The sequence below is a fragment of the Pieris rapae genome, chromosome 6, assembly GCF_905147795.1.
Source record: "Pieris rapae chromosome 6, ilPieRapa1.1, whole genome shotgun sequence".
Classification (NCBI taxonomy): Eukaryota; Metazoa; Arthropoda; class Insecta; order Lepidoptera; family Pieridae; genus Pieris; species Pieris rapae.
The window spans coordinates 7,626,786-7,640,326 of record NC_059514.1 but is presented as its reverse complement, the minus strand read 5'-3'; the positions used below and the strand labels follow the sequence as shown (position 1 = coordinate 7,640,326).

At 28.9% G+C, this 13,541-nt stretch overlaps 3 protein-coding genes across 6 annotated transcripts; 2 read left to right on the top strand and 1 right to left on the bottom strand.

Moving 5' to 3' along the window:
* Positions 1-225: 225 nt before the first annotated feature.
* Positions 226-6,912, top strand: LOC110991333 (cytochrome c oxidase assembly factor 6 homolog). 3 transcript variants are annotated; one of them, XM_045628480.1, is made up of 7 exons: positions 306-418; positions 976-1,065; positions 1,296-3,410; positions 3,763-3,901; positions 4,294-4,481; positions 4,714-4,934; positions 5,364-6,912. In XM_045628480.1, exons 2-7 carry the CDS (start codon positions 994-996, stop codon positions 6,835-6,837), a joined length of 4,209 nt encoding a protein of 1,402 aa, XP_045484436.1. In that variant the 5' UTR covers positions 306-418; positions 976-993; the 3' UTR covers positions 6,838-6,912. The 3 variants fall into 3 exon arrangements, with proteins under 3 accessions (XP_022112381.1, XP_045484436.1, XP_045484437.1); XM_045628481.1 differs by lacking the exon at positions 4,714-4,934 and having other exon boundaries at positions 5,364-5,547; XM_022256689.2 differs by lacking the exons at positions 976-1,065; positions 1,296-3,410; positions 3,763-3,901; ... (1 more) ...; positions 4,714-4,934; positions 5,364-6,912 and adding an exon at positions 537-851 and having other exon boundaries at positions 226-418.
* LOC110991335 (N-alpha-acetyltransferase 38-A, NatC auxiliary subunit) lies at positions 6,436-8,017 on the bottom strand. Of its 2 annotated transcripts, none has more exons than XM_022256666.2 (4): positions 7,829-8,017; positions 7,494-7,623; positions 7,064-7,226; positions 6,436-6,575 (listed from the first exon to the last, which is right to left on the bottom strand). In XM_022256666.2, exons 1-3 carry the CDS (start codon positions 7,859-7,861, stop codon positions 7,081-7,083), a joined length of 309 nt encoding a protein of 102 aa, XP_022112358.1. In that variant the 5' UTR covers positions 7,862-8,017; the 3' UTR covers positions 6,436-6,575; positions 7,064-7,080. The 2 variants fall into 2 exon arrangements, with proteins under 2 accessions (XP_022112358.1, XP_045484438.1); XM_045628482.1 differs by lacking the exon at positions 6,436-6,575 and having other exon boundaries at positions 7,027-7,226; positions 7,829-7,889; positions 7,980-8,002.
* A 193-nt stretch (positions 8,018-8,210) lies between these two features.
* On the top strand, positions 8,211-10,271 carry LOC110991334 (nucleic acid dioxygenase ALKBH1). Its single transcript, XM_022256665.2, has 4 exons — positions 8,211-8,604; positions 8,684-9,010; positions 9,221-9,414; positions 9,893-10,271. The coding sequence occupies exons 1-4, from the start codon at positions 8,482-8,484 to the stop codon at positions 10,230-10,232; spliced, it is 984 nt and encodes a 327-aa protein (XP_022112357.2). The 5' UTR covers positions 8,211-8,481; the 3' UTR covers positions 10,233-10,271.
* Positions 10,272-13,541: the final 3,270 nt, after the last annotated feature.

The following is a 13,541-nucleotide window of genomic DNA, read 5'->3' as shown; positions in this document are numbered from 1 at the left end:
GTTTCTTTTCAAAAACCTGCAAATTAAATATAAATGCACTTGTATTATGTTACGTGTAGATTTTTTTTATGACAATAGTTATAATTTTATGTTATGTATAGATAATTTATTAATTGTGGTCATGATTAAGGCCACAGTAGGCTACATAACAGCTTCTTACCAAATGTTAATTGACAATTCTAAAAAGTAATAATAATCTGTGCTATCAATTTTAGGTTATGTTTAAATTTACCTCTACTTGAGTTAATCTTGATCTATGAGTTGTATAGAGATTAAGTATTAAGTTCAGTTGTATCCCATATTCCATTAGGTGTTACTTTATAGATGAAATAAATGCTATTTAAATATATTTTTTTGTAAAACCCTCGCTAACACCCTTTTATTAAATCAAAATACGAAACGGTGACAACATTTCAAAGTAAGTATAAAAATCAAATGTCTCAGTTGTTGAAAGCGATTACATCGATTAAAAGTGCTGAACGACGGGCAGGGATCCTAGTCCTTCATACTTTTAACTACCATATTCCTGATTTTAGGTTTAAGAAATAATGTCTTTCCCTGATAAACATCAAAGAAAAACATGTTGGGATGCTAGAGACAAATTCTGGGAATGCTTAGATGAACATAATGTTAAAGATAATTCTGAACATCCTAAAGCCTGTGCTGAATTTAGGAAACTGTTTGAAAACTCTTGTCCTCCAAAATGGGTCTCACATTTTGATAGGAAGCGAGATTACAATATATTCAAAGTCCAAATGCAGAAAGAGGGATTTGAACCTATTAAAGATGCTGCTTAGTTGTTGTTATTTATAAATACAAATTGTAAATATAGTTATTTAGTAAATTATTTATATTTCGGCTTTTATTTTATATAAATCCTTTATTCTCTAAGTAACTAAGTTAAGGTAAATATATTTGTTAATAAAATACTATGTGGCATGCTGCATTAAGTATTTATCAATCTTACTTTTACAGGCTACATTTAATGAAAAGATGGATATGGGAGAAAATGTTTTATTGAAATTATCTGTACCAACATATGAAGTTACAACTTTAATATTACAGGTAAAACTAGTTTATGTTTTCATCATTCACTTAATGTTTTTACTTTTACAGTTCAGTAATGTATGGGAGTGACTTTACTACTAAATACTGCTTAAGTTATGATAACTAAAGATCTTGAAGTTATAAAGAGATTAATTAGGTGACTAATAAAAAAAATATATTATTCACTAACAACAATTTTATTTAAAATTTAACATAATCCTTATGTTTATTAAAAAATATGTTTTCAGGAGGTGTTAACTTCAACAAAAAAAGTACATGGTAAAGATGAATTAACAGAAAAAGTACTAGACAAGTTATGGGAACATATAATGACTAAGTTGTTTGAATTTGATGATCAATTACTATGTTCTACTTGTTTTTATACTTTATTAACACATTCTGAGACTCAGGATATTCATTTACATAATATATTAAGTATCATAAACAATGCTTTAGAAGAATTTGACAAAGAAAAGGCTTTCTATGCAATGACACTAATGTATGGTCTGTTTCAATCATCTTATCTTACACAGAAAAATAAACAACAAACTCAACTGATGGAAATAATATTGGAAGCAACATTTAAACTGCTTATGCAAGAGGCATATAAATATTCTCAATATACTTTCATAGCATTTAAAATTATATCAGCATTCAAAAAAGTAATTGATACAAATTTTCAATCCAGTATCTTCAATAGGAATAATCAAATAACATTATTGAATGTAGTAAATGATAATTGGGAAAATCCAATTACTGGTGTAAGAAATTTGATTCGAAATATATTTCAAACACTTGTTTCCATACTAGACAAAGATATTTACAACACCATTTTGCAAGAGATTAATGGCTTTTACTGGAATAAAGCTAAGTTTCTTATGTTAACAGAAGTTATTGAACAATCACAGAGTTCAATTAATGCATTACTTCATGATAATGGATGGTTACATGGTCTAATCTACAGTTTGCATAAACCTGGCCTGGTTTCTTGTGGATCTGATATGTATTTTGCTGTACTTAAAAAAGTAAAATCTGATGATGAGTGGTGTGAAATATTTCTTAAAGATTTATGCATTATATTTAATGGTACTTCATATAAAGCAATAGAGAACTTTCATAACTACTGGTGCTTGATTACATTGAAGAAATTCCCTATGCTTTTAGATAAACTTTTATTTGCTATATTGAAGGAGAAAACAGAATCAAGTCTTTTAAGTGCTTTAAGTGTCATGAAGCAGGGTAATAAACTAGCATTGCTCAAGAAAAGTTTGGATACAGAGAAAATTATTGAACTGGGCCTTGGTTATAATAATCCACATATACGAATTAAAGCTTTTGATATTATTTGCGTTTGTCATGGCAAATGTTTGCCAGATCGACTAAAATATAACACAATACTTGAGTTTTTATACAATAATATAAACTCTGATTGCACTGTACTAAGAATTAACATGATAAATAGCTTCAGCAGTTTTTTAACACATCTACATAGTACATTCTTAATAAATCAGGATATTGAAGAACTCAAACATTTCTTTCTAAACTTGCAAAAGCTACTCAAAGCTTCAATTAATTTCAATGGCAACTATCAGAGAAAAATTACATCCATTAAACTAATTGATGTTATATTGAAACATTTGAATGCTGTTCCTAAAAAGTCATCAAAACAAAGTACACAAACATTAATAGAAATGCTTAAAAATGTAAATATGTGGCACCTGTCAAGCAAAGATTTTATTCTAAAATTACTAAGCTTGCTTAAGGACCCCGCTGATGATATAAGGCAATCTGTTCTACAAGTATTATTAAATTACTATTCAAATGATCTTAAGTGTCAGTTAATGTTTAATTATATGACTGAAGATGTAGTAAAATGCACAGAGAGCAAATTCTTTTTTGATATTGATTGTGGAAAAATTATATTTAAGTTATTAATTAGTATTTTACTAAAAGAAAATATAGATGGAAGAGTAAGAAGTGTGCAACAGTATTTTGAACACTGGTATAATGAACTGACAAATGAAATACATCTCAAGAAGAATGTAGTAGATTCTATACATGATGGAAAGCAACTTCATTCAATACTAGGATTGTTATTTGTTATTATTGAAAGTTGCTTACAGTATAAGTATAAGCTTGATTTTCCAAATACAACAATTTTGAAATTTGTTGATGTTTTAGAAGAAATATCAAATCAGTTTATGAGTGAAGAGAGTAGTGCAGTTAGTTATGACTTTTCAAGAATGAATGAGTTGGTTGAATCTTTAATAGAAAAATCAAGTACAAATATCAAAAATAATGATGAAACAAAAATATCTGGTATGCATCAAGTTGTGCTAAATTGTCTTTGGTTGAATGTGAAGGTAAGTAAAACTTATCTTTTTCTTGAATCGCCAGGTAGAATAAAAAAGCAAACTCAATTTTGTAATATATATATACGAGTTTATAATATATATGTCACCGTAAGATTGTAAACATCGATATATTACAATCTATCTAGTAAGATTGTAAACTATCGATAGATTGTGAACCGTGACATATATAAGACTGAGGCACTGAATGTGTAACTGCAGAGCAGGCCGAAGGATCGGTAGATGGCGGTGTAACAAATGAAATATTTTTATTTAGACATACCCACTCAAAATAATTTTGGATACAAATGGTTGAAAATTTAACATCGGGAAAATATTTTTCATATACGATAATTTGTTTCAGGTGTCATGTGATATATCTGCTTTATTAATTATGTATGTAGAAGATGAAAATATCTGCAATAAATGTTTGAACGTAATAGTGCATGTTCTTGAAACGTGCAGACATAAAGGTGCAATAGAAGCAGCGGGATCTGCGTTAGGTAATTTAAAATTTTCCATAAAAATTATGTATGTGGATATGAAAATGTATATATTATATCAGATCACTTTTTTTATCAAACTTACCACGCACATGAAGTCAAGATAGTTAGCCAAAGATATTAGATGGCTTTTTTTAAATATTAATATTTTTGTTACTTTTTTAATCTGGTGCTACTTATATGTTATATAATTAAAAATAAATAATAATAAATTAAATCCAGAATTTAATTCTCCGCTAAACAGCACTTGTTTAGGTTTGAATCTATAAAAATGTCAATGATACTAATGCTGTAAATTAAAAATAAAGGGCAGACGGCCAAAGCTTATTTAGCATGTCTCATAATTGTAAAGTTTTTAAATAATATTATTTAATAAATATATTACTTTTCAGGAAAGAGTATTCAGCACTTAACTTCACTACCAGTTAGTTCTAGTTTATCGAAATTACCATTGATTTTATTAAAGAGAAAACTAAAGGAATTATTACTGGAAGCTAAAATGGCGTCTGTTACTCGAAGGGGTGCTGGATTGTCTATCATGGTACATAGAATTGTTTCCAGCGATATGAAGAAAGGAAAGGTAACTTCGTTTTTTTTTATTTTTTTAAAACTTTAAATTGTTAAAAAATTTGTAACGGTTGGTGATATTTGTTTTGTTTATAATCGTATTACGTCTATTCCGCAATAAGTTATACCAGTATGATTAGGCAATAATAATATCGGAGGGTATTAACATGATAAGGATTAACAAAAATAATTATAAAATATCCTATCATATATAATATAATATAATAATACTCCATATTTTACAGCCTCTATTTCACTACTTCATGAATATTTTGCTTGAAGCTTGTATGGATTTGGATGGTATAAACGATTGTAATCCTGAAAAAGATTTGCCCAAAGCCATCCACATACACTTCTTAACTCGAATCGTGATGGACAGTAGTCTCGCTTCAGAAATGATGTTTTATTCAGCAAAATTAGCAGAACTTGCATTCAATAACTTAAGGAGTTCACACTGGCAAATTAGGTTCGTTTTTTTTAATTACTTTATTTTTTAGCCAAAGTTATGTTGTTGCATTATCATGAAACATTTTTATTCCTATTTGTTAGCCAGTAGCAAATTTTATAGCAATGCAGGAAACCGCGCTATAAAATTTTGTTTATACAAATTAACTGTAAAATATATAGGTGATGTAAATTTTAAACTAAAATCATGAAATGTACCAGTATATATATATTTACAGCAATCATACTACAAGTTTTTTTGTGTATAAATCCAGATCGTCAATTCAAGTCATTATAGGTTGAAATAATGAGTTAAAATCTTTCTGAATATTAATGAGTGTCAAAAAGAAACATAAAAAAAATGGTAATTAATCATATCCAATATTGTCTTAGTGACGATAATAGTTGCTTTACGCTGGTTTGCAAATAATACATTTTTCATTCATTCCAGAAACGCCGCTCTACAACTGTATGGGGCACTTATCCCTAAATTAATAGGGCAGAAGAAGGCTTCTGGTCTTGATGAAGAAACTGTGTCCACGGTTGCATGTGATGAATTTAGAACTCATTCACCAAAATTATGGGATTTTATTGGAAATCAATTGGAAAATACTGATGATAATTTATTAAGCCATTCCGATTTGGTTCCAATTTTAAATATACTAGCAAGTGTTGCTAGAAGATATCATTTCTCATACAAATCAAAAGAAATTCTAAAAATTCAGAATTTTAAATTGTTGCTTGGTAGTCAAATATACACTGTAAGGCGATTGGCTTCCAATTGCATTTTAAATATTTATTCATTTCAAGACATTTACACATTTTTGATGAGTTACGATAAAATTTCTGAAAACTCTTTACATGGGATTATGTTCCTACTGGAAGGTTTCTTGAAAGTATACAAATCTGAATTAACACATGAAAAAATTTATGAAATAAAAGAAAAGTTCAGTTGTCTTTTCCGTGGACGCTGTTCTTATTTAAGTTGGACTATATTTGATAAGGTGTTTTTAGATGAAGTTCCAAATTTGTGTAAAGTTAGTTGTGAAGCAAGAAAGAATAATTATTTGCCTGGGGTATATCTATGGGCAAACAATAGAATTAAATTTTTTATAAGAACTGCAACATGGAATGAAATAGCAGATAATATACACATTTTATTAACTTTTGATGATTTTGAACAACACAGTGAACATCTTTATATGAAAATTGATGAAGATAAAAATATTCCTACAGTGTTGATAAGTATTGCAAATAAAATTATATCATCAGGAATTGGCAAAAATTGCTATGGGGCCTGGAAATTTATTTACAAACTATCCAAAACACTTACACACAATCATTTAATGACTCTTGAGTGTACTCATACTGTAAATGAGCTGTTAAATGAGACAGAGTCTTTATATAAAATCCGTTATTTAATTCCATTTGCAGCAAAAATTCTATCAAATTCTGAAGCTAATCTCATATCCAAAATAATTTATGATTTTTGTAATCCTATCAAAAATGAAACTGACATGAGATATATAGCTGCATTAGCTAACAATGAGCTTGCAGATAAATTTATTAATTTATCAGATGAAGTTAAAATTAATTCAATTAAATCTGCAATTATTTTACTACAAGACGAAGATGAAGACATCCGAAACACAAGTACAGCTTTCTACAAAAACATAAAAAAAGACCATTATCATGCATTTATTTGTCTAATTAAAATACTGAGTAAAGAATTCATGGATTCAGTCTTAAATGAACCAAAAAAAGGTGTTGATCATATTCTTTCAGATTTAAATAATTTTATCGGGTTAATTATAGAGACAGATATAAATAATTACAATCCTTTTGCTAATGATTCAAAAAATATATATTTAGAGGATAATTTTTTTAAAACTTTGTTACATAATCTACATAAAAACTATGAATAAAAATTCTACCATCTATTATGAGTATGTATTTGAATCATGTATAAACTTAGTGATCAAAAAAATATATTTAAAGACCATGTTTACAAAATGTAAAATATTTAAAGATTATTTACTACAGATTATTGTTGTAAAAATAGCTTAACTAACCAGACACTACACCAGTAAACTGTGACCAGAATGAAAATAACATTTACTATTTTCTAAATAAAAATTTATTATAACATACCTAATGACAAAGTAAAATTACTCATCATAATAATATTTTTGTGGTGGTGTTGTATCGTCAATTTGTATAGACACAATATGTCGTCCAGGAACCATAACTAGTCCTAATACTCGAGGTTCTTGTGGTTCTCCATCACTGTTTTTAGAATATTCTGAACAAGCGCCTTTAAAAGAATAATATATATTATTTTTCATATACATATATACCAAATAATTCTGCTTACATTACTTTGAATAAAAAGCAATATGAGGGTAATATTTGAACATTAAAGTACATACTCTACTTGTTAACACAAGTTTATATAAGTCTGCATAGTTGTGCAGGCTTTCAAAAAGTGGAAATGAATATTTTTTCTAAAATTAACTTTACTAGAATATTATACAAAAAAACAATTTTAATCTCAAAATGTTATAAAAATAAAAAAGGTTACCTAAAATCACATTAGCATCCCTATCTGTACACAAAAATACACCTATAAGAACTCTTCCATCAGTCATTTCTATTCTAAAATTCATGTTAAGCCATTTTCGTAACTTTGCTTTGCCATCTAACTCTTCTACCTGAAAAAAATAATAATAACAATAAAAAAACACAACTTTAATTTATATAAAAATTACTGCGTTTTTAGGATATTATGATATTGTACAAAGCTGAAAACAAAACCCCTCATATCACCTTTTTTTTTTAGTTATAAGATTTAAATTTAAATGATGCATGTGTTTTTAATTCGTAGTAAAATTCTAATCTAATTTTGAAACTAAGTACCTTAGGATCTTCGGCTTCTTGACCAGACTTCATATTTCATTCAAATTGTTATTTGTTTGCTCTGGTAAATGAAAGAAACTCACTATTTATTATTTATTTAACAGTTATACTACTTTATAGAAAAAAATAGTAATCAGTATTTAAAACGTATACTTCAATAAAAGTAATAGTTTTAGTATTAGTTTAAACACTAATCAGTACCTACTGATATAATACTGAATAGTGAATACCTATTCACTATTCAGTATTAAAAATATGAAGTATGAACACACAGTTCAAGACACGAAAAAACTAACGTCATATAGACAGTTTTGAGGTTTCGACCAATGATTTAGTATTGTCTCTTTTGATAGCTGACATAGCTTGTAGCTGTCGTTTGACAGCTCTCGAATTTTTTGTCAGTGTCTAAAAAAACTGGGGTCTTGCTGATTCCTGAAAGTTCAGAGGTGTTTTTGTTGTCTAAGTTCAATTTTAAATATTATGTGTTGTATGCATATTTAATTGTAACTATAAATTAGATAATTGTACTTTAAGTACAGTATATAATATGTTATTGTTTAGAACTTGTTGCAATATTACTTATTTATGAATGAAATGAATTTACACTTTATGAAAAGTGCCCAGTAGTCATTTGGTCTGATTATCAGATAAGAATGAAGCGATCTATAGATAGCAAAGATTGCTTTATGAAAAAATTCAAGTACTATAAGTCTAACAAACCAAAACCCTCATTAGATGAGGTTATATCTATAGAAACCTTTAAATTTGCTAAAGAGGTAAGTTCTGCCCATGAATTTATTTCAAAACAAAAGCAACATACGGTATTGTTTATTATAGAAGGCGTATGCATTGCAGGTAGAAAACATAACATTTACAATAAAACATGATTCAAGAACAAGAGCTCTAGGTTTACATGACATTTCTAATTGGAATGCAGTTTCTTTGAGCAAACACCCTGGTTTTATTATTATAAAAAATCCATTTACTAGCTTAGGACAAAGGTACTGGATAAGAAAATGTTTGGAAGACTATGCCAGAAAGCCCAATAAAAGGAACATTGACATAGACACTGATGTAGATAATTGGTGGGAAGAGTGCTTTAAGAAAAAAGAAGTAGATAGGAAGCTACAAAAGAAACTGCGATGGGCAACTTTAGGATACCATCATGATTGGGACACAAAAGTAAAATGTTAATATTTCTTTTAACACATTTCATATGGTACTGAATAGTTTTTTTTAAGATTAACAGATATATCTAAGCAATTTGTAATTATTAAATACTATATAGTAATATTCAATATATGCATCTATTACAATATGCTTTTTCCTATTTATCCAAATGTAAAATAAATGAATTTCTCATATTCTAAAATATAATCTATGTAATTCCAGATCTACATTGAAGATAACAAAGGTGTATTCCCAGCAGAATTAGCTGAGTTATGTGATGTAATAGCCCTGAGTCTTGGCTATAGTAAATTCAGAGCTGAAGCAGCAATTGTAAATTTTTACCACATGGGATCTACATTATCTGCTCATACAGATCATTCTGAAGTAAATTTGGAGGCACCATTATTTTCATTAAGGTAAGGATTTATAATTTTAATTGAAATCTTAGCAGCTAGACTTGTAGATAATAATAAAAGTTTCTTATGTAAGCTGACAATCATAAGTCCATATGGTAACTATTGTGTTATAGATGCTTCTAATACATAATATACACATATCCCCTTATAATAAAACTATAGTCTTCTAATAGCAATTAAATGTTATGTTCACTATATATGGACTAATCTTGACACTCTTCAAGTAATAGATTTTAAATTAAAGTACATATATTGATTAATACAGAATTAGTGTTGAAGACAGTTTGTATACAAATACCCTACAATCAATATTGTACAAATGACATCTCAACTTTTATTTTTATATGATGAATATAACATATAACAAAAGTTTGGTACATATCAAAAATAGTTACCTCTATTATTCATTCATTATATCAATAGATGAAATCATATTTTTAAAAACTTTTTCAATTTATTTAATTATGATTTATTTCAGTTTTGGTCAATCTGCAATATTTTTACTTGGTGGACATGAAAAGTCAATAGAACCCTCTGCCATTTTACTTTCAAGCGGTGATATAGCTATCATGTCCAAAGATGCACGTCTATGTTACCATGCTGTACCAAAAATATTACCCAGCTCAAAACAACCATGGAATAATCCTACTTTAGTTACAAAAACTGATGAAAATTTTAAATACATTAAAGAAGATGATATAATTGATTCAATGAATAGAAATTTGAAAGAATGGACAAGGTTTCAGAAATATGTTGAACAGTCAAGAATTAATGTTAATGTGCGACAAGTACTAAATGAAAATCAAATATGTTTATAACAGCTAATTTTTAAAATATATTTTGTTGTTATTTTAGAATGGTAGTTGTCTTTTTGGTTGTTTGGTTATCACTGAAACAAAAAAGTTTTATTGACTAAATAATCTATTGAACTAAAACTGTTATAAATTTTTGCCTTGAGTCTATAATATTATTTCCAAGACTAAGTAAATTTTTTTATCAAATTCACCAATTTTCCATATCAAATCCAATCACCAATTCACCATTCAATATCAAACCACTTGCTTATTGAATATTCTTTTAAGGCAAGTTAGAGCCTTTTCTCAACCTCAAACACTTTTTCTTTTGCATCGAATCTGGAGGACTTAAGCACTAAACACCTGAGACGGTTAAAATTATGACAGAGTAATTACAACTGCTTTACACTTTATAGTTCCTGGATTTTGTGTCACTATGTTGATTTTGGGAATTGAAAATAAAGGTAGTAAGATAACACTGACTAAAATTACCCATTACTTTGGTGAGGCAGTATAATTAATTTATATGGCACCTGAATATTTTTGTTGGACAGTATATTCGACATGGTGACTTTTATTCATTTTTTTTTTAAGTTATAGCAGATAAACTTAATAATTTACTTCTACTTAATAAATAAATAACAACCTTTCTCAATTTTTTTAGATACAAAGTTACTTTCATTTCTCTGATGGTCACACATTCCCCAGAAACATTTAATATAACTTTCTGAATAGCATTCGAAGTCGTCTTTAACTTTGAAGTTTGCTAACCGCCTGGCAGTTGGTCTATAGCAGTAACCACACTGTAGATTTAATTTTTGCAACATTTTCAAATTTTCAACTAAAATTTATTCAAAACATCTCGAAATGGTTGATTATCAAATCCGACGTTCACAGACAATTTTGACGTTCTTTTTGAATTTCTTTAAAAAGTTTTATTAGATAGTATTGACTAAATACCATTTTTAAGTAATAATTGTTTCTTGTGGCATATAGTTTGAACTATTGCCATAATTAAAAAAGGTAACAATTGTCTTTGTTATTGAATGATTGAAAAGCCTTAGTTCGTAATATTTAATAATTGTTATTTAATACTATAAATACATATCTTATCTTTCAACCCTGCAGCAAACCAGTAGAGCAAGAGCTCTAGGGTGATTTTTAGAAACGTGACTTAACGCGACTCTGGTATATTAAAATCCAATAGGTTTTTATCGTACGGGAGGCGTTTCTGGATATCACCCTAAGGGACCCGCAATTGCAAAGGAACTGCAGAATGCCTTGAGTTCCAACCACAACTCCCTGATTAGAAATTCAGGCAATTCAATAAGCCTTATATTGATCCAGACGTGAAAGCATCAATATTCCGACTAGTTCTTTGTATCGGTAGGTATTCAGCTTTGCGATCGTCGTTTAGCTGCGTCGCACGATAGCGAATCCCTTTTCAATTCGAGCCGAATACCAGACGACAATGCCTCACGATTCCACCATTTGTTGAATGGGAGTTTCAGTTCGAAATTATTAGGCACTTACATGTACTTACAGTTTTTACGGAGAATGTTTGTTACTGAAAATAAAGCGTGTATTATGTTTGACATCTAACAGACATGCATATTTATTCAAAACTTTACACAAAATAGAATAACTAAGCTTAAAATCTAATAATTAAAATATAAATATAATAATAAAATATTTATTTATTTAATATTTATATATTTAGAGGCCTAGGCTCTGAATATGCTTTTGTCCTATTTGGTGTCGAGACCCTTGGTCCGTGAGGTCCTAGGGCTATAAGGCTTTTTAGGGAATCAAATATCAAAAAGGTTAGCCGACATCACAAGACCGAATAGCTGGCAGCTACCTCGGACAAAGAATTAGTCTAGCTATACAAAGGGGGAACGCTGCCAGTATCTTCGGAACCTTGCCTAAGGGAACTCCTTTTAAATAATATATTTTATATTTAGTTATTGGTATTACACAAAAAATTATCTTTTTATGTATGTCGCAGCCAACTAGCTTTATTAGCCGTTCAATTAACAGCCTAGCCATTATACAAGCGGCCTGAAAGATGTTCAGCTAGTTAATGTAAGTAAAGTATATATAGCGTACAGTATGTAAAGTTATTCGAGAAAGTGATCGTTGCTATGCCTATGCAAGTCTATCATTAAAATCTCTATTTAAATTACTTAAAGCTTACTTACGTAATAGCCAGTAGTTTTAATATAAAATGTGTAGAACTTTTAATGGTTGTAGTAAATGGAACTATATAAAAGCGAATAAGATAAAAAGTAGCAGACAAGCTCAAAAGCCCGCAATATCGTAAAGGAGGGCAGATGCAACATTATCGACCGAAATTAGAATAGTCTGTTTATGACACGACACAATAAAAGCTTGAGTTAACGGTCCCTACTAACAATAGTAGGCAAATTGAGTTAGGTAGACATTGTCGTAAACAAGCGATGCAATTTGCGTGACTCTCGAACGATTAGATTCGAACAAGTATACTGTCATACGCAATCCCAGGCTCAATGGAGCCCGATCAGTTTAATGGGAAGTGACGGATTGAGAACGCGTGTATCTGTGATAGATTGTTCAGTGATGTCTAAATACACATAAAATGTTTATTTAACGTTTAGTTGTTCCTAAGAACAAGTTTCGTTTACAGCAGTTGCTACGTCCCCGCACTTGTTACTCAAAGGTCTTTCAAAATTGCAGAGCAGTAAGTTAAGAAAAGAAAAAGGTTATTTTAGTAAAAAAATGGTAACTGTAACATGTCAGCAATTATATATACAAACTCAGTTCAGAAACTTAAGAGAGTTTTCTTGAACGAGTTTCGTTGCAATTCGAGGATGGTTTGAATAAAAAATATTTTTCTGTGTTCGTACGTAAGTCTGTTCTTGTCTCAGTGACGATAACATTTTCTCTCGCCATTAAATTTTAATGAAAGTAGTACATTGTTAATTTATACGAATAAGTCGTTATGATCTATAGTTATGCAAAATTACACAAAATTGACAAAATTAATAAAGATTTTTAAACACATAGCAACATAACGATAGTATCTAATGCAAAACATCCATTTAAAAAGCCGTTGTTAAAAGCAATATTTGTTTATCACTACATATTATAAAACAAAGTCGCTTTCTCTGTCCCTATGTCCCTTTGTATGCTTACATCTTTGAAACTACGCAACGGATTTTGATGCGGTTTTTTTTATTAGATAGAGTGATTCAAGAGGAAGGTTTATATGTATAAATAATAACTACAGAAAAGTCCCTGATGGTATATGTCTATTTCTTATGGATAACCCACATTTTTATATACAACGTTAAC